General features: G+C 49.3%; 3 protein-coding genes across 6 annotated transcripts; 2 read left to right on the forward strand and 1 right to left on the reverse strand.

The window, feature by feature from the left end:
- Positions 1 to 122: 122 nt before the first annotated feature.
- POMT1 (protein O-mannosyltransferase 1) lies at positions 123 to 15,344 on the forward strand. Of its 4 annotated transcripts, none has more exons than XM_059828656.1 (21): positions 123 to 200; positions 913 to 1,032; positions 1,705 to 1,848; positions 2,142 to 2,248; positions 2,871 to 2,921; positions 3,276 to 3,422; positions 4,457 to 4,568; positions 5,298 to 5,363; positions 5,932 to 6,025; positions 6,476 to 6,631; positions 7,230 to 7,360; positions 7,609 to 7,704; positions 9,092 to 9,184; positions 10,197 to 10,293; positions 10,385 to 10,477; positions 11,002 to 11,122; positions 11,404 to 11,501; positions 12,029 to 12,142; positions 12,674 to 12,800; positions 13,531 to 13,708; positions 13,930 to 15,344. In XM_059828656.1, the coding sequence occupies exons 3-21, from the start codon at positions 1,727 to 1,729 to the stop codon at positions 14,102 to 14,104; spliced, it is 2,178 nt and encodes a 725-aa protein (XP_059684639.1). In that variant the 5' UTR covers positions 123 to 200; positions 913 to 1,032; positions 1,705 to 1,726; the 3' UTR covers positions 14,105 to 15,344. The 4 variants fall into 4 exon arrangements, with proteins under 4 accessions (XP_059684639.1, XP_059684638.1, XP_059684640.1 ...); XM_059828655.1 differs by having other exon boundaries at positions 123 to 195; positions 909 to 1,032; XM_059828657.1 differs by lacking the exon at positions 6,476 to 6,631 and having other exon boundaries at positions 123 to 195; positions 909 to 1,032.
- Positions 15,345 to 15,408: 64 nt separating this feature from the next.
- Positions 15,409 to 20,865, reverse strand: UCK1 (uridine-cytidine kinase 1). The gene is made up of 7 exons (XM_059828748.1): positions 20,779 to 20,865; positions 20,402 to 20,561; positions 19,476 to 19,572; positions 19,207 to 19,349; positions 19,014 to 19,108; positions 17,832 to 17,880; positions 15,409 to 17,414 (listed from the first exon to the last, which is right to left on the reverse strand). Exons 1-7 carry the CDS (start codon positions 20,863 to 20,865, stop codon positions 17,227 to 17,229), a joined length of 819 nt encoding a protein of 272 aa, XP_059684731.1. The 3' UTR covers positions 15,409 to 17,226.
- A 1,158-nt stretch (positions 20,866 to 22,023) lies between these two features.
- PRRT1B (proline rich transmembrane protein 1B) lies at positions 22,024 to 22,925 on the forward strand. Its single transcript, XM_059829066.1, has 3 exons — positions 22,024 to 22,365; positions 22,531 to 22,671; positions 22,779 to 22,925. Exons 1-3 carry the CDS (start codon positions 22,024 to 22,026, stop codon positions 22,923 to 22,925), a joined length of 630 nt encoding a protein of 209 aa, XP_059685049.1.
- The last annotated feature ends 93 nt before the right edge of the window (positions 22,926 to 23,018 follow it).

Consider the following 23,018-nt stretch of genomic DNA (forward strand, 5'->3'; position numbering starts at 1 on the left):
TTCCCTTCCCCCGCCCTCAGGGCGCTTCGTGCGTCTGACGCCACATCCGGCGTCGCGAGGCAGGGGGCGGGGCGCGGCGGGCCCGGCGCGCAGCGGGGGGAGGGGGCCGCCGTCTCCTCAGGGCCGGGGGGGTTCCGGTCCCGCTGCCGCCCCGGGGCATGGCGGGGCTGGTAGTCCTGCGCCCCGCTCACCTCCGTAAGGTTCAACGGGAGTAGGGGCGAGGCCTAACGGTGGGGTTAGTGGCGCCGTTGCCCGCCCCGAGGCCCGGGGCGGGGGCGGGGCGAAGCCTGATGGGGGGTGGATGGTGGCCCCGCTGCTCCCGTAGGCCTCGAGGGGATGGTGGGAGGCCTGGTGGCAGGTTAAGGGTCTTATGCCGCCCCAAAAAACGCTCAAGGGTGGGTACAGGGCTGGGTACAGGGTGGCTAGTGGGTCCTGTTGACCCTATAAGCCTCAGGGTGAGGCCTGGGTGTGGGGTCGGTGGTCCTGCTGCCTCCCATAGAGCTCAAAAGGGGGAACAAGGCCTGGGGGGGGGGGGGGGGGTTGGTGGTCCTACTACCCCCTCATAAGGCTCATGGAGGGGAACACAAAGCCTGGTAGAGGGCTTAGTGGTTCCTTGAGGAGGCATATGAGGTCTGAGGGGGGCAAGTAGCGCTGCACTCCTGCCCCAGGGTTCAAGGCCTGCTTGTGCTGCAGGGAGAAGCGGAATCCTCTCCATCAGGGTGTTCTTTGGGGTCCCGGGGCCTGCGAGGCGATGGCAGGGTGCAGGTGATGGCCTGCCTGTGTCCAAAGGCAGGTGGGGCAGTGGTGTGCTGTCCCCAGTGCCAGTGGAGAGCACAGCTTTGTAAGGGGCTTCTTAGAAAAGCGTTTCACGGGGCGACGCGCAGCTGAATAGCACTTGTGTTTTGTAGGTAGTGAGAAACAAGGACAGAGGCACCGCGCTTGATGGTAGTGATGTGCTCGCATCTTGCTTTGTTCTCCCCTGATCAAAGCCATGCAGATGGATTTATTCTGGTAACTTCCAGTCATATTGAGGTGAGGAGATGCAACAGTGATTCCCTACTATTTTCTGACCTAGCTTTTAGCAGTTCTGCCTAGAGGAGTGGAGTTCAGTCCTGCTGCCTGCAACGCTCCCCACCAGGCTGCACTAGAGCCCTACAGCACCTACACCCGTGCTCCAACAGCCAGCTTTTTAAGACAGAGGATGTTTACGGGTTCTGTCCCCTCCTCCCCCCAAGAAATACTCTTAGTTTGCAAGGAAGTAACTCTGGTTTGTTTTTTTTTAAAGTTACCTGAGCAGCCCGGTGCCTGAGCATGTGGTTTGCCTATCACCAGCATCAGCGTTTGGGCTGGGAGGTTTGCTTAGCACAAAGGGGAATATAGGCTTGAATTCAGCTATTGTGTTTCTGCAGAACCAGTGTAAGAATAAGCAAAGTTTCTATCTTACTATTGATGACAGAGAACCATACGCATGTTGAAGCAGGGCAGATGGAAAGTTAAGTGTGTTAGTTTAGTACCTTCATTTTTACAGTTACTCCTGTAGATACAGCAGAAAACACATAAATGCGGAAAGCGAGATAACATTGGAAGATCAGTTACCGTGATCTGACTGTAGCAGAAAGTAGTGGTGTGTGCTTTCTGTCAAATGATCTTCAGCTAGCTTTGAGCGAAAGGGTGACTGCTGCTCTTCTCTGTTTGCTCTCGGAGGTTTGGACAGACCTTTGACAGGATGTTGGGATTCCTGAAGAAGCCAGTTGTGGTTACTGTGGAGATAAATATGAACCTCGTGGCATTGACTGTGATGGGATTAATAAGCCGCCTTTGGGGGCTTTCCTATCCACGGGCTGTAGTGTAAGTAGAATAGTTTATTTCCTACTTGAATGACAGACTTTTGTTTTTTAAACATTTGTGAGTAAGAATGGAGGAGCGGAAGAGCAGAGCTTGCCTGATATCAGCCTCTATAAATACGGTGATAGTGTTTCCCTAATGGAAACTCCTGAGGGGAAGGCAGGGGGGCAAAGCCACCATGCTTCATTGTATCCTTAGCCTTTTGCCAACAAATCAGTGTTTTCTTCCCTAGTATCCCCGTAGCCTGCAGGATACTTCCAGTTAGACTTGTCGTGTTTCTGCCTCTTGTGTTTCAGTTTTGATGAAGTTTATTACGGCCAATTTGTTTCGCTCTACATGAAGAGGATCTTCTTCGTGGATGACAGTGGTCCACCTTTTGGCCATATGCTGCTAGCTTTGGGAGGTAGGGTGTCTCCTGGAAGTGGGAAGTCTCTATTGCCTGTTGCTGTGGAATAGAGAAGTGTTGGTTAGAAATGAGTTGTCAGAGCCTGTTACGGGGGAAAAGCACAAGGCAACTGAGAGATTCTGATGTAGAGAGAATTAGGATTTTCCTTATTTAGTATTGTTAGGGGGCTATTGCATGAGTACTAGGGAGGTGATGGAGCCATGTATCCATTACTTCATTGTTATCCAATAAACAGTAATATCTCTTTGGATAAAGAGAAAGGTAAGATGAGAACTGCTAGTGACTAGAAGTAGTAGGCAACAAGCAGACTTTCAGGCCTAAGTTAGTTTCTGTAGCTGAGATATGCACAACATAAAAGTGTCTGTATGGGAAGGAGAGATTAAATATACATGTAACTTTGTCACTCAGAGTCTGTTGTTCCCCATTTATATTCTTCGTGCCTCTGCACATTATCAAGCACTGCTGCAGGCAAAACAATACGAAAGAGGACCCTTTTGGGAAAGAGGGCTTTCATGCATGGAAGAGCTATGTGTTTGGGAAATGGTTCCAGGACCAATTTAGCACCAGTTTTTATACTTGTTTTGAGACTGGTAATTCTGCATTGTTGCTTATGTTGTAGGTTACTTAGGAGGATTTGATGGAAACTTCTTATGGAACAGGATTGGAGCTGGTAAGAGCTGATTTTAGCTGTCTCATTCTTCTGAGAAAGTAAGCAGTATTTCAGTGGCTGACAGATTCCTTTTGCCTGACTAGTGTAAATAATGCTTTATCTGAAACCTTCACTTCTCCTCTTAAACAAGTCTTCTGCAGGTCTCTAACAGAAGTTTAAGGCACTATGATTCCATAGCACAGATTTTTTTAAGTTGGTTAAAACAGTTTAAGGAGTACAAGATGGACAATGAATTAGTAAGAGTAGGAGTTAGATTCAACAACTTATTGTAGTCATAAGGAGTTCTGTATTGATCTGTCTTCTCTGCAATTAATAGTTTCCAAATTTGTGCATCACTGTTGCCTCCTATTTCAGAATATAGCATGAATGTTCCTGTTTGGTCCTTGCGATTCCTGCCAGCACTGGCTGGTGCTCTCTGTGTGCCTTTAGCATACCAGATTTTGGTAGAACTGCAGTTTTCTCACTGTGCTGCACTTGGAGCTGCTCTTCTGATTCTTTTAGGTAAGATTATTCCCCTGGGCCCCATTCTTCATACAGCGGGAGAAGGGTCCCTTTTCCCCTTGTGAACTTTTAGGGCACATAAAAGGCTGGAGAAGCATCTCCCCACAGAAAGCGAACAACACACTGGAGCCCACTTTCAGCCCTGGCCTGTATCAGTTGCTGCTGAGCCTCTCTGGTCCCCCCTATCCTTACAGCTCTGCAGCAGGCTGCCATTCTAGGCTGAGGCTGTATACAAGTTCATTTCATTATTAAGCACAATGGGCAGCCTTAACAGCCTCACAGAAAACCGCGTTTCTTGCATCCGAGGAGGCCTGTACTCTCTTCCTCAGAGGTTTACAGGATAAGTTACAACATCCTGGTTTTTAAAAGCAGGACGACCTGCTATAAGTATTACAGTTAGAGCTCATCAAATTTCTTCATTTCCAAACTGCAGCAAACCAGTCTGTGTCCTTAGCACCATGATTTGACACTGTTCTGGTGTGTATAAATCAGTAGGTTTTTTTCTCTGAGGGTCTGCTGGCAGCTGCCTGAAAGGGAAAGAGCCTCTCAACAGCCCTTTAGCAGTCTGACAAGAGAAACCTCTCCTAGCTACCGACTGGTCTGCTTCTGGCTCAGGGAATCCTGCACAAAGCAGCTCATTGCAGCTCCCTTTCTTGAAGATTTGTCATCATGCTCATTGCCTACTGGGGTCACTGCCTTGACTCTCATTGCCTTGAGCGGCACCCCTCTCGATTTCCCAGCATTGATTCCCTTTGCCTTTGTAAGCAAGCACAGCACCTTTATCTGCCTCCTGCCAGACTTCACTACTTGCTCACCTCTTTGTCCTTGGAGACAGTTATGGCCATGTACTTTGCTCCTGCTGGAAGGTTTTTGTCCCTTTAAACCCAACACCTCCCTATTATAGTCAGCAAGATTGCAAATGAATTGGCTGTCCTTAAAGGGTCCTTCTGTTGGATAATGATGCGATTGTCTGAGGTAGCACTTGCCTGTAGATAAGTTTCTCTAATTTTGTGTCTGTCTCTCTTTTCCAACAGAGAACTCTTTGATCACTCAGTCAAGGTTCATGCTCCTGGAAGCAATATTGATTTTTTTTATCCTACTTGCAGTTTTGTCCTACCTGAAATTCTACAATTTGCAAAGGCACAGGTAAAGCTGGATTGTCTCCCATACTTTTGGATATTCTTGTGGTAACTCTTTTTTGTCACAGACTGTGTGGGTTTTTTCTGTCAGTCACTTCACCGTACTGCAACTCACTTAATCTGTTTGTAAAATCCAATGCTTTGACCTCTTATATGGCTTCCCCAGAAGTTTTCTCTTCTGAGCAGTATTAAAGACTGTTTTAACTGGTAGCGACATTGTCTTTTTTATTTGACAATAAAAATAAAATCCCTTGGGAGCACTCCTTTACCCACCCAGATTTTTTATTGGAAGGTGCACAGAAACACTGATGATAACAGGTCACTTAACGCTCCTTTGTAACTGTTTAGAGGCACTGAATTTAGAGATCTTTGTCTCTTTTTTTGTGACTTCACATGTTCTCTGATCCTTGCAGAGGATAAAGTAATCTTTAGTAAAGTAAAATTATCTTTAAACTGAGCCCAGCACGTGATTTAATACATTTCTTTTATGTGTAGTATCAGAGGCAGGTAGCGTTCAGTTTTGGTTTTCAGGATACAGAGAAGTACGTTTAACAACACCCTGTAGGTCAGGACTGAGAGTTGGTGGCATGGGAGGTTCAGAATGAGATACTTCTGAGTAGAATAAGGAATAGTGGAGTCCGGCAAGTTTTTTTCAAGTTAAATTACCTGGATTCAGGATGCTAAGAAGGTGCCCACATCTCACCATAACATCCTTTCCTGTGTCCTTTTATTTAAGTTCCTTCTCTGGAAGCTGGTGGTTTTGGCTTCTGCTGACTGGAGTAGCTTGTTCTTGTGCAGTTGGGTAAGTGATGATGTCTGTCTTCGTTTCAATAAGCTGACTTCCCTGCCTGCCATCTGAGGTATCAGTGGGGCTTTGGATTTTCAAGACTGATTCTTGCTGCTGTTCTAAGCAGACATCTCTGTGACTTTTTAGTGGGTTAGATAATTTCTATAGAGAGGATGTCAATTGACAGTGGGCAATACCAGGTATTAGAGGGTACTGTCCTGGGAAGAACATTTCTCAGAGATGGCTTTATGCTATAAATTAGCATCAGCATTTCATCCCTCCCTCTTAGTTGCCTCAAGCTTCAGCAAGTCTGAATTTAGGGACTCTGTGCTTTGTGATCTGCTACCTTGTTATCAATAAGGTTCTCTGTCACTGCGGTTATTTAATGTAATTGGCAAACAAATGATATCTTCCGGTGTCAAAGTCTTCAGGCTTATTTATGTTGTTGTACCAAACTTGTCATGGATTGAAGTCCTTGGACTTTAATGCATCCTGTTCAAGAGAAAGTTTGAATGTTTATGTCTTGTATTAGGTAATTGTGTAGTTTGTAACTGTGTTCATTTTTTATGCACTTTCTTCTCAGAGTGAAATATATGGGCCTGTTTACCTATATGCTGCTCTTGGCCATCGCAGGACTCCACTTCTGGCACATGATAGGAGACCAGAACTTCTCAAATGTAGGCAGCACAACAGGCAAAATATATTATGTGTAACTTTTCAGTACAGGAGCCAGCCAGCAGCCTTGCAAACCCACAGCTAATGATGCTGTCGTGTAGATGGTTTTTGTAATAAAATTCCTTGTCATAGTCTGCAAACCCTCCTGTCATAGAACGGTTTCCCAGCTCAGTTGCTGGAGAAGATGGCATTAAATTTAAGATGACTGGCTTCTCTGCTCTTATCCATGTCTTGGTGATTTGTGGCTCAAAACCTATACTGTTTCACATACCTCCTGCTGGCTCCAGTTCAAATCCTCAGTGGAAGTTATCCAGCTGTCCACAAAATTATAGCTGAATGAGGGTGGTTGGGGAAATTTAAAAAAGACAAACGAAACAAGCCAAGCACACTGGTATTTTTAATATTTTTAATATCTGGAGCATGAAACCATTGAGTTCTCGGTGTTCTTCTAGGTTTCCTTGATGTGCCATTTTCTAGCTAGGGGACTGGCCCTCATCATCATCCCAATGGCAATGTACCTGTCCTTCTTCTATGTTCACTTGACTTTGCTGTATCGATCTGGGCCTCATGACCAGATTATGACAAGTGCTTTCCAAGCCAGCTTAGAGGTAAAGGAAAAGTGGTCACGAAACTGATTTATTAGGGGAGAAGAGGGGGAAATCTGTCTTGTGTTCACTATCAGAAGAAAGGTGTGCAGTCTTGTTCCTTTGATCTTGCCTATTTGTTCCTTTTATGTCATTTAACTACTTTGCTGCTGTAGTACTGCTTTAAGGTAATGCAGTAATGACTGAAATCCTAATAACAGATGAAAAGTTTTTCCCAGTGAACGAAGAACAGTATATTCAGTCTTCTGCTGAAGATTTGTCCCTTCCTACCGAAAACTCCACAGAAGTAGATACAGTACTGAATTCTTAAATTATGACATTGTATACTACAGGATGAGAGTATGATTTTCTGTATAAGAGTCCTTAATCTGTCTTTTAGAACAGCATAATCCCTAAGACCCTGTAGTCTTTCAGGCATTGGTGTATTTACTGTCTGCTGAGTATGATGCTGCAAGACTTGATTTTTGTAGATACAACCAAATGAGAAGGCATTGTTCTAAGATACTGCTCTGTTAAAATGACTAGTCACTCTTAATAGAATTTCAACAGTCTCTGGATTGTTTCTTCTTCTTTCCACTTATCCTATCATTATGTTTCTCAGGGTGGGCTGGCCCGAATCACTCAGGGTCAGCCCTTAGAAGTGGCCTACGGCTCTCAGATTACTCTGCGGAACGTGTTGGGCAAGCCCATGCAGTGTTGGCTCCATTCTCACACGAATACTTATCCCATCAGGTGAGGAATCTGGTTGGGTCTGTTTTGTTAGGGTGAAAGTATGCTCTGGTTCTTCACCCACAAGTACATCCGTTTGAGTCCTGGCAATCTCTTCATTAATCCTTCAGAGCACACTGCAGATGCACAAGATTCTCTGTGCTCTCTAGGAATGGAGCCAGTGATCTTGTGCTGGTTGGTATTGCTGTGACTCTGTTGAGCACAGAAATGTGCTATTAGACACTTGTGAGTTTTTTTAACCTTCTGTACAGGTATGAGAATGGCCGAGGTAGTTCCCATCAACAGCAGGTGACCTGCTATCCCTTCAAGGATGTGAATAACTGGTGGATTGTCAAAGACCCTGGAATGTGAGTATCCAAGAGATTTAAATGCCAAGCTGCTGTAAGCATAGCTTCTATATGCTTCCAAAACCTAACCAGGGCATAGCTTGATTGGACATAACTATTTTCTGCTTATGGTGTAGAAGCCATGTGTGATCCTGAGCAAGTAATTTCAGCTGCAGAGTTGGTCAGGGCGGTTGTTTGCACAATCCTCCTCAATATGGTAAAAACATTACTGAGGACTCCGAAACTCTGTCTGAACTGCTTCTGCCAGAACGTGGGCTGTGCCGTGCACAAGGGGAACTTTAAAGACTCATGAGACTGGTGGGAACTCTTCAGGCACTTTGCATGAAAGGGAAGTTCTGCTTTTTGAAGTGTGTGAGCCATGGCATTAGAGCGCCTTGATGAGTTTTATCAAACTTGAATGGGTCTCAGAAGAGAGCAGAAATCACTTTTGCAGAATGAGTGTTTCTTTGTATTTAAAGTGTGGGATGAGCTGTAGAATCTGCCACATGGGGAGGGATTCCAAGTGGGTGCCTGTGCCTGAGAGGCTGGGTTCGTGCTGAAGTGTTTTGCCATTGTAACTGTCAGTGAGGAGCAGGGCTCTGTTCTTGTAGTTTTGCCAGTAAAAGCCCTTGTGTGATATCATTTCATACTGATCAAAAAGTTGTTGCTTTTGTAGGTTTCTTATGTTGCTCTGGGAACTGTATAAACAGTCCTACCAGACAGACTGTGTGCCATTATAAATCATATCCACATTGGGAATGTTTGTCCATAGTGCAAACCTTTCAAGTAGGGACTCTACCAGAACCACAGAAACACAGTATCTTCTTAAAATTCTTCAAACTCAGGATTTCTACAAGCCCTGGAGGATATGAAGTCCTCCTATAGAATGGTAAAACACAGGCAGCAGTTAGGTGAACTGCAGCATTCCCCACTGCCAAAGCATACCCTAGCCCTGTCCGGAGGCAAGATGAGATTTTGGTCTTCGTGGTGGAGATAGCCATTGATCTCTCTCATAATTCTGCCAAAAGTGACATCAGTTGTAGTACAAACACCTGTCAGACCTCACTGAAACACTTACTCGTTTCACAGAAGCTACCAAACAGCTGTGTGGTGGGAATAATCTGAACTCGCTCCTGACTGACCTGGATTCAGATCACTGACCTAATAATGGCTTGGGTGTCGGTATCCCATTAGCGATCCTCTGAGTCATTCTGCCCTTAACTTACCTTTGCCTTGATGAGCTTTGTTTCCATTCTGGTACAGTCTATAGATTGCTTGAATTTCTCATCTTACTGCCTAAATGTCTGTCCCTGCCTGCAGCTTCTTGACCTAACAGTTTGGTCATGACAAGGTTGCATTATATATAAAGAAGAATGTAACCACTTCCTCTTGGGTGTCACTCCACCAGGCAGCAGCTGGTGGTGAGTAACCCACCCCGTCCCGTCAGGCACGGACACATCGTGCAGCTCGTCCACGGCATCACGACTCGGTACCTCAACACGTAAGTCCTTTCCTCATCCTCTGCTCTGCCGAGCCTGCTGGCTCATTCTGCTCGGTTGTCTCTCGGAATAACTGTTCGGGGTTGAAGCGCAGTGGCCCTTGCATTCAGATATGCTATAAATTGCCTGTTATTCATGGATTCTTAAGGTGGGGCTAATGTGGTTAGTTATATAAGCCATTCCTGTGGCCCAGAGAAAGGATGCTGTATGCTGTTTCAATTTTGCAGTTGACTCGGTGGTGGGATTGATACTAATCACAAACTGTTCAGTGTCTGCTAGCTGTTTCTGGTCTTCCTACAAGTGGCCTTTAGAGGGGCTAATGGTGATGTTACCCATGTTCACAATTCATGGTAGTTCTGCAGATTCCTAAATACATAGTCCCTTGGTGAGTCTCCATCCTTGCCCCTTCGCTGCCTCTGCTCCGGGCAGGTGCAGATATTTAGTATTTTGTGTGACTGTTAACCCTAAGTCATCTACCAGCTCCACTGACTTTGATGGCATACTCCTGCATGAAGGATGTGCTCTGAAAGTTAGGAAGATGTGTTGGAGAATGCAGTGTGCTGTGGGTGGTTGCCACAGGTTCTCGCCTTTTTTGTAAAGACTGTAGTATGAAATTGCCTCCTGACTGCTTCCCAAAGGGTGTCTGCATGTACTGGAATATCACTCACATTAGGAAGGGGGGTGTTCTGAGCTTGGGTTTTTGCTATGTCCCTTCCAAACCTAGTTTGTTCATTATTGGAAACCCCAGTGAACAGTGTCTCTGTTTGTCACAATCAGTGCTTGTTCTTCAGTCTGGCACAGCAGGCATCTGTACTGGCTTCCTCTGAGCCTGTTCCTGGCAGCTCTTGGTAGTGGGGAGTGTTCTCTTTCAGAGTAAACAGTGCAATCTGTATAAATAAGTTACTTGGTTTTGCTTTATTACTGAATCTGGTCTAAGCCAATTCAATACCTTTATGGGTTTGCTTTTTATATGAGTTTAGGAAAGGTGTTGGAGGATCTTTACTTGTTTTCTAGGCATGATGTTGCTGCCCCTCTTAGCCCCCACTCCCAAGAAGTTTCCTGCTATATTGATTATAACATCTCCATGCCAGCACAGAACCTTTGGAGAGTGGTGAGTGGTCAAACGGAAGGGAGGAGCTCATCATATTCCAGCAGAAACAGCTGAGACAACATGACGATCAAAAGACATCTTTCTGTTGTAGGAAATTGTAAATCGGGAGTCTGACACAGACGTGTGGAAGACAATTCTGTCAGAAGTGAGGTTTGTTCACGTGAACACCTCTGCAGTGCTAAAGGCAAGTCGATTTATGTTTATTTGCCGATAGCTTTTCCTCCATGCAGTTCTCATAATCTCATGAGCTACTAATCTCTCTGCTCAAAAAATGCCTAAACCACTAAAACAAATAAACAAATAAGTAAATAAAAGGAAATTATAAACTTGCTCAATGTGATAAAAGGGCAGCATGTGTTTCAGGTAGTCATACTTCATTCCTTTTCAGCCTGCAGAGCTGTCCTGCTTCTCAGGATGTTGTGAACACTGTTCACACCTGGGGCTTAGATACTGCCTTAGAAACTGATGCTGAGTCTGTGTATAGTGTGTGTGACAGCAGCTGGAATGGTTAAGGATCTCATCACAGAGTTTCCCAGAATCACTGACTTTATGGCTGTAGCATTTGTTGAGACAGTATTGCATGGTGACTCGTCCCATACTTTCTAGCAGTCCCTTGCTGTGATCCACTGCTCAGGCAGGGCCTAGGAATTTCCATCCTGAAGTTCAAATTGGCAGGGCTGTAAGTTTACAGTCATCTTTCACTTTCAGCTCAGTGGAGCATCTTTACCCGAGTGGGGATACCGGCAGCTGGAGGTGGTTGGAGAGAAGCTGTCCAAAGGTTACCACCAGAGCATGGTGTGGAATGTGGAAGAGCACAGATATGGGAAAAGTACGTCTCAGCCATGTTCTCGAAGGAAATTTCTGTGACTGGGGGAGGCTTCGTGTTGATGGGAACGTGGTATCGTGTGTAGGTGTGTTCAGCAGGTTTTGGCTCTATCATCATGTCAGAATCCTTACAAATCCCCTTAGAGCGTGCTCCGAGTTAGACTGTGTATTGGAGGAGGCCTCCCGGGAGTGTGAGGAGCCAGGGGTATATCATATGTGCTCTCTCCCCTTTCTAGCTTTCTACCTGTTATGTGGTTATTCCTGAGCTATGCTGTTTTCTTCCAGGCCAAGAGCAAAAAGAGAGGGAAGTGGAACTCCACTCTCCCACACAGATGGACATAAGTAAAAACCTCAGCTTCATGGCAAAGTTCATGGAATTGCAGGTGAGTGTCTTCTTACTCCCTTCATCTTTCCTTCTGCTGCAGAACAGGAACCTGAACATTTCTGCAAACTCTGAGCCTGAATTGTTTATTCCTTGTTGATTGACAGAGTAGTTTGGCTTCCTCGCTGAAAAAAAATATTTCTGAATGCACTTAGAAGGGCATTAGAGAACTGTGCAAGTATGTTATTCAGTAATGAATACCCAAGTGATTGTGTAAAAAAAGAAAGGGGAGGAAGATCAGTTGGGCACCCAGAAGCAGTCTGAAACTGAGCTGTAACATGTTCTATAGGCAATCAGTAGTGTTGATGCCCCTTACTAACACTGCAGAAATTCACTAAGGAAAGTGCATTATGTAACAAAATAAAGCCATTTCATTGATCAATAGCCAGTGTGAGATATGCAAAAGCTTTCTCCACGCCCAGGTTAAGAACTTACCATCTTACATCTGGAGCTGTTCACCCATGCCTGCTATCCCACTCATTGTTCCAATTCTGAAAGCCTTCTGTTGGTTTACTTTTTTTTTCTTAGTGGAAAATACTCACATTAAAAAATGAAGACACAGAACATAAGTACAGCTCCTCTGCTCTTGAGTGGATCACGATGGACACAAACATTGCCTACTGGCTCCACCCGACCTCTGGTGTAAGTACAAGAGGTAGAAGTAAACGTGAACCTGGTGAAGAAAGCAGACTTCAGTTCAGGCGTCAGCTCCATGAGTGTGAGAGAGAGCAGGGCTGCAGTTCCAGCCAAGGAAATGCTCCAGGATGGACTCTTCCTTTATTAACAATATATTTTCCCTGAAGATTGGGGTTGGTTTTTGGGGTTTTTTTTTTGGCATGTGATACAGTAGTTGCTTTTAATTAAATCATGTCTTCTTGCACATTTTATTTTTTTGTAAAGGAAAACTGCAGTTTAATAGTTTCCTTTATTAAGTCTATTTAGAAGATGAGTTAATATCTCCAATAGCATCTTTTAAATGCCTTACATCACGAAAGAGTCTTAAAGCAGCAAAGTTTATCAACTAGCTTTGTTCCAGCAAAGATCAGGTTACTAGCCAGGCACATTCTGGTGTTTAATTTAGCTAGTATGTGTAGGTAATATTTAAACTTAAACTTACCTAAAAGAACTGCAGCGTGTTCCTGCTGCTGGCTGAGACCATCTTCTATCCTTCAGGCGCAGATCCACCTCCTTGGGAATGTTGTCACCTGGGCTTCAGCTAATGCTGCTGCTCTGGTCTACACGTGTCTGTCCCTGTGGTACTTGGTACGACGAAGGAGAAAGATTTATGACATTCCTGAAGGTCTGCTTCCATTGTGTGTGTGTGTGTGTCAAGGTGTGTGTGGGGGGTTGTCTCTTGTTCTGCTATGCTTTAATGGATCCAAAGCCTTTTTTTTTTTTTTTTTTTTTTTTTTACAACTATGTGCTTTGCTATGCTAGCACTTTTTCCTGCCCGCCCCCCCCAACCCTGAAATTTTTATTTGGGACACACAGACATCTAGAGTAGCCCATGAAGAGACTGATTATGGTCATCGCAATGTGACCATCGCCTCATGAGACAATACAGTAACCAGCATACTATTTATTTGAATCATTCCTTGCATGTAAGAAAGCTCCAGGCATTAGATTTGGATTCTACTGAGCCCTTTTGTGATGATTTAAAAGAGGTAGGTACTGGCTGTGTGGGGAGGGGTTTATTTTAGATGTGTTCATTCCAGCAGTGGTACCATCTCCTCTGTGTGGTCGGGCAGTTTGACACTGACCTTTCTGGCTGTACATTCTCTTGTCATGCTGTGAAGCTGCTTCATGTTGGCTATAATCTGTCTTGATGGGTACTTCATAGAAGTGTGACAAAATTTAACCGTTTCCCTCAGCTGGGTGTGTTCAAGTTAAAGGTCATATTAGCACAAACTCTAGAGAGTAGGGGGAAAAAAAAAGAAAAAAAGAAAAAAACCCATGACAGTAGGCAGTATCTTGGAGACTTCAGGTTTCCAGGGTCCATGCTTTGCTATCATCTCTCTTGTCTCCTGCAGATGCATGGCAGCTGTGGGTATCAGCTGGAGGGATCTGTGTTGGAGGCTGGGCTGTGAATTACCTGCCCTTCTTCCTGATGGAGAAAACACTTTTCCTCTACCACTACCTGCCAGCCCTCACATTCCAGATTCTTCTGATTCCCATTGTATTACAGCATCTCAGCGATCATTTCTGCAGGTATTTGGTTTGAACAGATAGACAAGAGAGGTGACAAATTTCTTCTCTCCAGGGTTGTCACCTTGGCAAACTGCTGCAGGGAAAGCAGTGATTTTTCCAGCAGTGGCCACACTTTGTCATTTGCCTTTGGAGAAGATAGGCCAGATTTAGGTCTTCTTTTTGGATGAAGTGTTTCGCCAGCCTTGGTGTAACGTGACTCCTCTTTCCATCTCTCATCCCAGATCTCTGCTTCTCACGAGCATGTTCAGTGCGTTGATCGTAGCCTGGTTCTCTTCGGTTTACCTTGTCTATTGCACATTCAGCCCCGTGACCTACGGGGAGCCCTCACTGTCTGTTACCGAACTCAAGGACTTGCGCTGGAAGGACAGCTGGAACATCCTTATCCGAAAACAGTAACAATTACAATCTTGTTACAGGCAAGAGGAAACACCTTTTATGCAAAGCCAAGAATTTATTGTTAGTATAATTGAAACTTAACAGTCTGATCAAATAACTGACAGTGGTCCAGATCTAATTATTACAGAAAAAGAAAATAAAAGAATACTGTTACCAAAAAAAAAAGTCTCAAGAGTAATATAGCTGTTATGAGCACAATTCCCCATCTCTAGCCCCTGTTACATTCACCCTTCCACTGCCCCTCGGGCTCTGAAGGTTGCTAACGTCAGCCAACAGCATCCCTGCTCGTTTGCTGGGAAGAGCATGCTGCGAGGGTTTCTTCTCCCTCCTTCCTGGGAGTATGATGTTGATGGTTTCTTCCATCTTGCACTATGTTGCATTTAGCACTATTTTGTATGTTCCCTGACACTTAGGTCTGCAATTCCATGTTACAACAAGTTACTATAAATGGATACTTTCCAACATATTGGATACTGTTCTGTTTTCTTTGTTACTCCTAAAAAACTGGGTTCTCCTAGCTCCGAAGTTTACACATCTTCAACTATCAGCCTGCAGTCTTCAGCGTCATCCCATGACTATATTCCTCAACAATGCATTCTTTGCCCCCACTTTCAATGCTGTGCTATCAATCATCCCTGTTTCATTACAGTACGGCATTAAGCTAAGTTTATAAATAGTACATCCTGCACAGAATAATGACTTGTTACTATTATCTAGGTATAATCATTTGGCATAACCATAATTTTTACGAAGCTAAGCAAAAATAAACAGACATTAAAAAATTGCTGTTAGAGCTAAACAAGCCAAAACGAAGCTTCAGGCAGGCCAAGAAGTCAGCCAGAGCCAGAAGAATCCTTTAGCCTTGCGGCATTCAAATGACGCCTGTGGCCTGTTACTAGCAATGGCGGTATTGTATTTATTTGCTGGGCTGCAGGGTTACACCTCAAATCTGATAGGAAGAGGAACTCTGAGCAAGGTAGAAGTGCCAACAAGGAAACCTGCTCTAACTTGTACACATGGGTTCAGGGTAAAAACATTGTAGGTAACTCAGCCCATGTCCTGGCCTGCAGCAGCAGAGGAATTCACAGCATAGAAGGTGCAAGTGAAGGACTGGGATGGCTGCAGCAGCAGGATCTTGCAATACAGCTCACAGCTGACCAAGAACAGCAGTCCTAGACAGACCAGGGTGCTTTTTACTGTGGAGTTCCTTACTGCTCTAAGAAATGCTATTCAAGGCTGCTTTGAGCCCCGCCCCCCCCCCCCCCCCCCCCCCCCCCCGAGGAAGGTATGATCAAACTCCACAGTCATTCAAAGTAGGTTTTAGTGACTATTTTGCTCTGACTTAAATCAGCCCTGATAACTAATGCTTCAGTGCAGTAGCTCATACTCTAAAAAAGTCTTGTCACCCTGAGCTAAACAGCAGCCGTTAGGAAATGAACTGCTTTCTCCTCAGCGTTACAGAGCTGTACCACTGAACCGTAGAGATCATTCATAGACAACAAGCCTTTACTGATTTCCAGTGTTGAAAAGACTGTAGGGGTAACAGTGCAAACTGCTTTCTTTTTTTTTAAAAAAAGTTTTTGTTTTTTTTCCTCTAAAGCTTCAGGCCTTACAGAACTAAAGCTAACAATTCTGATTTCAGGGGAGAAAGAACTGTTGAGTATAAAAGCATCTCCAGAAGTGTTCCTTCCTGTACCTTTGTGCTGGTGTGGTGCAAGTAGCACAAACACCTTTTATATAAAACGGTCATTTCTGCTCACTGTTTGTTCATTTTGTTTATTAGCCAAAGTAACACACCCACAACCAACACAGCCAGACCCTGGTTTTAGAAAACTAGCAAATATGAAAAAGTTCCTCTTAATATTTCCCCCCACCCCTGTTCTTGAAATTACACCGTAAGTAAGTCAGTCCAGGTTCAGGAAGGATACCACAAGGACATTCTGAAAGGCCCAACCAGCACTTCATTTCAGAATTTTTTTTCCAGAAACTTCATGTGACTGCAGTATCACTTATCCGGGGTAAGCTACAGAAACTGGGATGTTGTCACTGTTTATACTTCCAGCCTCTTGTCTGCTCTTTTTAGAAAACCAGACGTTCTTGAGTTTAAACTGCCTGAGTGCCAGGCAAGCGCTTTGACCCTGTTTGAGGGTAGAAGGATGTCCGGAGAGCTGTTCGTGCCATCAGGAGGAAGGCCTTGCAATTCACAGCTTTCCCCCTTGCTGATCTTGCCACCCAGCTCTGGACAGGGATGGATTCCGCCCAGCAGAATCCGCAACCAGCAGTACAGAAATGCCCTAAAAGACACTAATACTGACAAGGTCAGGTTTCTGTTTCCATGAGCAACTCAATCCAGTTGGAGCTCACACATTCAGTAACTAACTGTGGTAGAGGAGACTATTTGGGTACAAAAAAATAATCATACAATGTAGCAAGGTTCAGGAGCTTAGAAAGGAATAAATTAGGAACCAGAATCACACAACTTCTTGGGCTTGTCCCCCGATGGACTGCAAGTTCCCATTTGTCCCAGCCAGTCTCCATTTCATCTCTACCTCAGGGGAGAGATTCCCCTACAGGTCAATCCTTCTGCCCCCACATGCTACTACAGGCTGAAAAGGAGAGCAATGCCAGAACTCAAGGTCCCAACAAGGTGGAAAAGAGAAAGGACTGCACCTGCTTGTTTACATTAACAGGGTGTAAGCTAGTCTTAGATAAAGAGACTGGGTTTTCTTTTGAAAAAACAGCCAGCTAATTTTCCTGCTAAGGAAGATCGTCATCAGAGAAATTGCTAATCACCTGGTAGCACTTAATTTTCAGGGGAGACTTCGGCATTAGATCTCATTTTGAAAAATTAAAAAGAGGCCAGTAGCAACTGCCTTTGACCAGTTCATCAAGTAACATAATAACTCCAGACATTGTAGGGAGAAAAGGGAGGGTCTTTGGAGGGGAGAGGGGCAGTAGGCCAACTCCTTCCTCTCCCCTCTGCCAGAGGTTTCACACCAGTATCCCCTCTGCCGCTAGGATGATTTAAAGGGCACTTCACCAACCATTCTCTTGAAGTCCTTCCCCAAAGTTGTCTTCAGTGTTGGTCTGGACCAGAGGCAAAGCCTTCAGACGCTGAGAGGTTAGTGAGGGCGGCTACTGGACTCCAGGTGGGAGCGTTTGCCGGCTGCTAGCACGCTGCTGCTCTCCGTTTGCTCAGGGAATGGGCGCTTGTAGGTCCGACTGTGTCCGTTCATTGCCCCTCGCTGCCACTTGCAGATGTCTCCGTTTAGGATGTCTTGAATGTGTTGCACTATGAGGTTTATAGCAACTGCAGAGAGAAACGGGAAATCTAGGACACGAGGGCTTTCTTGGCCGAGCTATCTAGAAAACGTGGAGCATCCAGCCCTGTTCGGTTCAAGTTTTAACAACAAGCCCTTCAATGAAACTATGCCTGCCCTCTGCAGCAAGGTCAGACCTCAACAGAAACCAGCAACTGCAGGACCAGCTTTAACACTGGTGTCCTGCTCTGCATCCCCAATCCCATGTCCCTTTTCCCAGCCCTCCGCAGGCTGGTTGGCTGGTCATCCCACTCAGGCTCTGAGCAGCTCCCTCCCCTGCTCCCCTCCAGCAAAACACCTTTCCTTAGAAGCATGCAAACAAGGCAGTGGTGTGTCACCTGCTCTCTTCCCAACCCCAAAGGTGGTCTCCCCAGAGAAATCAGGCAGAGAACCAAACTCCCTTTTACCCATGTTGTCAACTCCACGGGGGATGATCACATCTGCGTACTTCTTTGTCTGCAAAACAGCAACGATGGTGGAGACTGTTACTGGGAAAAGCCAGCTTTATTCTAGGGAAAAGCCAGCTTTATTCTAGGGAAAAGCCACCAAATGCCAGAAAGCTGGGGGCAAAGATAGAGAGAGGGCTTTCTGTGCTCTGGGGCTGGAAGCTAAAGCTCTCAGTCATGGTAATGCCTAAATGAATTGAGAAGGCTAACAGGCACTGAATTTAAGGACAGGGCTCCTTCTTACTATCCCTTTGCAGTGAATCACCAGGTAGAAGCAGGAGGTCAAGCGTGGAGTACTTGCTTTTACACTTCTGAAGAGTACATTCCCTTCAAATGGGTCGCCGGCTTCGAGGCTGAGGCCTGTTTGCTAAGAGCTGATTCTAATCACCATTTCACAAGCCATTGCTAAATCTCTGCTGAGAGCCAAGGTACCCAATGTGCATATGAAATTCCTCCCTGCCTCTGATGACATTTTATTGATCTTTACCACCATAGAGCCCCTGTTTTTTTTTTTTCTCCCTACTGATAAAAAGGCTGGCAAATTCAGCATTTCTAATGAGTACTTTCACAATCCCAGAATTGCTTTGATCTAGAGGAAGAGGCGCCTGAGCTAGCCTTCTCAATCTTATTTAATCTGCATACAAGATTTCATTCCCAAAGGGGTTTTCTCCAAATTAATTTGATTACGTGAGCACCTAAATTGGCCCCGCATTATATAGCGCAGCAAGCAGACGCTATAATGGTCTGCCCCAGGTTTTCACCAGCGTGCCCTGTTGAGAGAGTCTGCTGGAAACCAAGCTCTTCTTTCTTCCTGCGAGACTTAAGAATAAATGCAGAGCGGGAGCGTTTCAGTCAAAGGGACCCACGCGAAAGCAGCCATGGCAGGGAGAAAACCTGCGCAGCCTCTAGGGATTCGCATGGTGCTTTGCGAGCAGAAGAGACCAACCATTTGAGTTCCTTAAACAAGCAGCTTGTAATGGTTAAATAGATGAGGCAGAGGGGAGAGCGTGGGACTCGTGAAATGCGAATATCAAAAGCCACCACTGCTGCATCTACAGCGCAGCTTATCCCCAAGCGACCCTGCTCCTTCTCGCCCCACCAAAAAAAAAACCGCACAAATAAAATTAGTGAAACCTTTAGTACCGGTAAGCAGAACTCCTCAAAGGCAGGCTTGACGAACGTGGTGTACTGGGTGAGGATCTGCTCAAGGTCCCTCCCACGTTTCATATCTCGCAGAACTGGGACGGGAAGATAAAACCCATGAGCTTTACCACATGGCCGAGGATGGACAAGGAACAGGAGCTGGCTGACGCTGCTCGTGACGGCAGAGCATTACCTCTGCGGGACAGCCGGACGTCGGAATCCGTGTCGACAAAGAGCCGGAGATGGAACATGTCCCGAATGTCTTGATTGTAGAAAACCAGGATCCCCTCGAAGAGAACAACGTCAGCAGGATAGACCACCGTTGTCTCTGCCAGCCTGCCGGGAAAAAACACCCACCGCTCATTGTTCAACGGGTCTCGCACCACAGCCACGCAGCCCGTCCCCAGGCCCAGCTGGGGACGTCCACCCCCCCCCGAGGCTTCACACAAAAGTGAAACCTACCTCGAATGGGTCACGAAGTCGTAGGTTGGTACCTCAACCGTTTTGCCCTCAACAATATTTTTCAGGGTTGTATGCATCAAGTCATTATCAAAAGCATCTGCAAGAGGAAGGTTTAAAGCGGAAGAAGTTCAGATGCAGCTGTATCCAATGTTCTGCTCAGATTTTCTAGACCTGAAAGAAAAACTCCCCGTCCAGTATTACACCAGGAAAAAAGGAACTTAGGGTTTATTCTTTCCTACCAGCAGCAATCCAGCACTCCCTGCCCAAACTAGAATCGCTGCTCTGGGTTACAGAGATAAGGAAGACAGAATTTGCTGTTTATAAGCAGCTACAATACAATGAAATTAAGAACCCAAACTTGAAGTTGGTAATTGTATAATTTTACCAAACCGCTTGGTAATTGGATGCTTCTGTGCAATTCTTTTAGCCTGTTAGCTAAGAGTAATTCGGAAAACCTCAGACATCTTTAATGCTTTTCCTTATCCACCCTGGTGAACCTACAGCCGGCTCTAGGCTTCGGCCAAGGGCAGAACCTCGTCCCGTTTGCAGTCCGTAGCACTCCCCCCAGCAAGGCGAGCAGCTGTTTATGCGGACAGGACGTATCAGGAAAGGATTTGGGGAACGGTGTAGTTTGTTACAGGGCCTCTCAACAGCCGAGAGCGAGGAGGCAGAGCACCGCGCGAGGCGGGATGCTGCCCAACCCTCCAGCATCGCTCTCCGCAAAGGGGCACCGAAACGGCCCTTAGCCCCAGCTTTCGTGGGAGCGATGCGTGCGCGTGAAAGACAGACAGACGTCTCGGGGGGCGAAAGGGCACTTCTGCTGCTGACACGTCGCCTCTCCGACCAGCCCTTTCAGCAAACCCAGCGGCCCCCAACCACTCCCTCCCCGTGCCGCAGCTCAGGGGTGCGGCGGAGAGCCGCCTCACCCGGGTGGTCGAAGTTGTACTGTCCCTTCAGCGCCTTGGCCTTCTGCTCGGCGGTCAGCACCTTGTAGAAGCTGTCCTGGCTGAGGATCAGCACCTTCCGCTGCCGCCGGTCCACCTCGTTCTGCCCCAGCAGCTCCATGATCTTCTCGCAGACTGTGGACTGAGCGGGGGGGGGGGGCGGCTGAGGCAGAGCGGGAGGGCCCCGGTCCCCGCCGGGCCGGGCCGGGCCGAGCCTCTCCCCGCCGGGCAGCGCCCCCCCCCCCCGCGCCCGGGGCCGGAGCGGAGCGAGGAAGCGGCGCTCGCCGCCGGAGCCCGAGCGCGGCCCGGGCAGCGGGCCCGGCCCCGGGCCCCGCGGAGCAGCGGCCCGGGGGTCTCACCTTGCCGCTGGCGGTGCCGCCGCTGACGCCGATGAGGAAGGGCTTCGGGTGCGGCCGCTCCGGCTCGGCGCCGCCGGCGGAGGCCATGGCGGGGCTGCGGGGCGGACGGGCCGCGCTGCCGCGGGGCCTGACGGGAGATGTAGTCCGCGGGGCGGGGGACACGTGACGGGGCGGGGGCCACGTGACGGGGCGGGGCCGGCGGCGACACGTGCGCTGAGTGCGTGCGGTCTCAGCCCCCCCGCGGCGACAGGCGGGGCGCGTGCGGCCGCCGTACCCTGTGTGTACCGGTGTACCTGCACACGCGGGCGTGCGCGGGGCGCGCAGACACACGCGGGGATACGCGTGCGAGGAAGCACGTGCACGTGGGACGGCGCGGACAAACGCGGGGTGCCACCCCGCGCGCGCGCAGCGGAGGGTGCCCGTGACCGCGGCGAAAAAGCACCTTTCCGCCTCCGCCTCGCGTGTCGGCGGGCGAGGCCACCGCGCGCGGGCGGCTCTTTCCACGCGGAAACGTCGCACGTGACGTACAGACACGTCGCGCATTCCCGCGGGGAAAAGGCGCTTCGGCGCTGCGCCCCCCCCCCGCCCCCCCCCGCACCGCCCCCGGGGGCCGCGGCAGAGCCGCGCAGGGGACGCGCACCGCACCCGCAGCCCGGGGGGGGCACCGCGGCCGCCCCGTTCGCCGCCCCGGGGCCCCGGCGGGGGCGACCCCCGGCCCCGAAGCGCCCCCCCCCCCCCCCCCCCGAGCGGCGGCGGGGCCGGGGTGGCTGCGCCGGGCGCGGCCCTGTCCCGCGCGGGGCCCCGGGCAAACAGGCGGTCAATGATTAACCCGCCCGGCCCCGGCCCGGCCCGGCCCGCCGGCGCTGCGCTCCCGGCCGCCGGCGCGGGGCCATGCGGGGCCCGGGGGCCGCGGCGGGGCCGTAGCGGGGGGCCAGGCCCGGAGCGTCCGGCAGGTGGGGGCCCCGCGGGCGACGACGCGGGGGGGGGACGCGGGGACGGGGCGCGGGGCTCCCGCGGTGGCAGTGGGGTGGCAAAGGGGGGGCCGCTCCCGCGGGCAGCGCGGCCCGGCCCCGGGCTCGACCCTGGTTACGGGGGGGGGGAGGACACGCCCGGGGTCGGTGGGCCGGGGCTGCGCCCGCCCCGTCGCGGCCCCGCACCGGCCATCGCTCGCGGGGCGGGGCGGGGGGGGGACACGGAGAGCGGGGCAGCCCACGGGCTCCCTGTCCCCGCAGGCGTCCCCGCGGGATGGAGGGCGACGCACCGGCCGGGCCCCGGGGCTGCGGCCCCGCGGCCGAGGGAGCGGAGCAGGGGGGTGGCAGTGGGGCGGCCGGGGGGCTGCCCGGCCCCGGGCCCCGCTGCGACCCCCCCGCCGGCCGCGGGGACGGGCCCACGGTGGTGGTGGCGGTCACCAATGCGGCCTTCGAGGGGGACCCGCCGCCCTACTCGCCCCCGGACCCCAAGAGCGTTCACCTGCTCTACCCGCCCTTCCCGGCCGGCTTCTCCCAGCAAGTGCCCGTCCTCTACCAGCCGGGGCCGGGGCCCGTCCCGCCCCAGGGCATCCCGCCTGCACCCCTGCCCTACGGCACCGTACGTATCCCCCCAACGCGTTCCTCCCCTGCTCCGCAGCGGGGTCACCCCTTGTCCCCCCTCCCGGGTTTGTGGGGAGCCAAGCAGCGCCCCAAATGCTTGAGCAGCACAATCTGGGGGGATGCAGGGGGGGTCGCACAGCTCTAACCCCCCTCCATGTCACAGTACAACGGGCAGCCGAGCACAGGGCCATCGCCCGCCGGCCGCGGGCAGCACCTGCCCAAGGACTACATGGTAGAGTCGGTGCTGGTGACCGTCTTCTGCTGCCTGCTGACCGGGGTCATCGCCCTCGTCTACTCCCACGAGGTAAGGACAGCACAATCCTGGTTTACACCGAACCCACCCGGCACCTTGAATCCCCCTCCCGGTGCCGTGGGTCTCTTCTAACCTCTCCCCGTCTGCCCCCGCGCCAGACCCGGGCTGCGCTCGGCCGCGGGGACATGGCCCAGGCAAACGTGGCGTCCAAAAAGGCCCAGTCGCTGGTCCTCTTCAGCCTCCTCTTCGGGTTGTTCGCCTCCATCAGCTGGGTCATCTACGTCCTGGTTGCCCTGTACCTATGACAGGGACCCCGAGCCCCAGCGACACGGCGCGTGCCGGGGGCTCCTTGCAGCTCACCGTGGCCTGGGGGGCACGGGCAGGTGGAGCGGCCGCAG

Source organism: Gavia stellata, chromosome 24, assembly GCF_030936135.1.
Source record: "Gavia stellata isolate bGavSte3 chromosome 24, bGavSte3.hap2, whole genome shotgun sequence".
Lineage (NCBI taxonomy): Eukaryota > Metazoa > Chordata > Aves > Gaviiformes > Gaviidae > Gavia > Gavia stellata.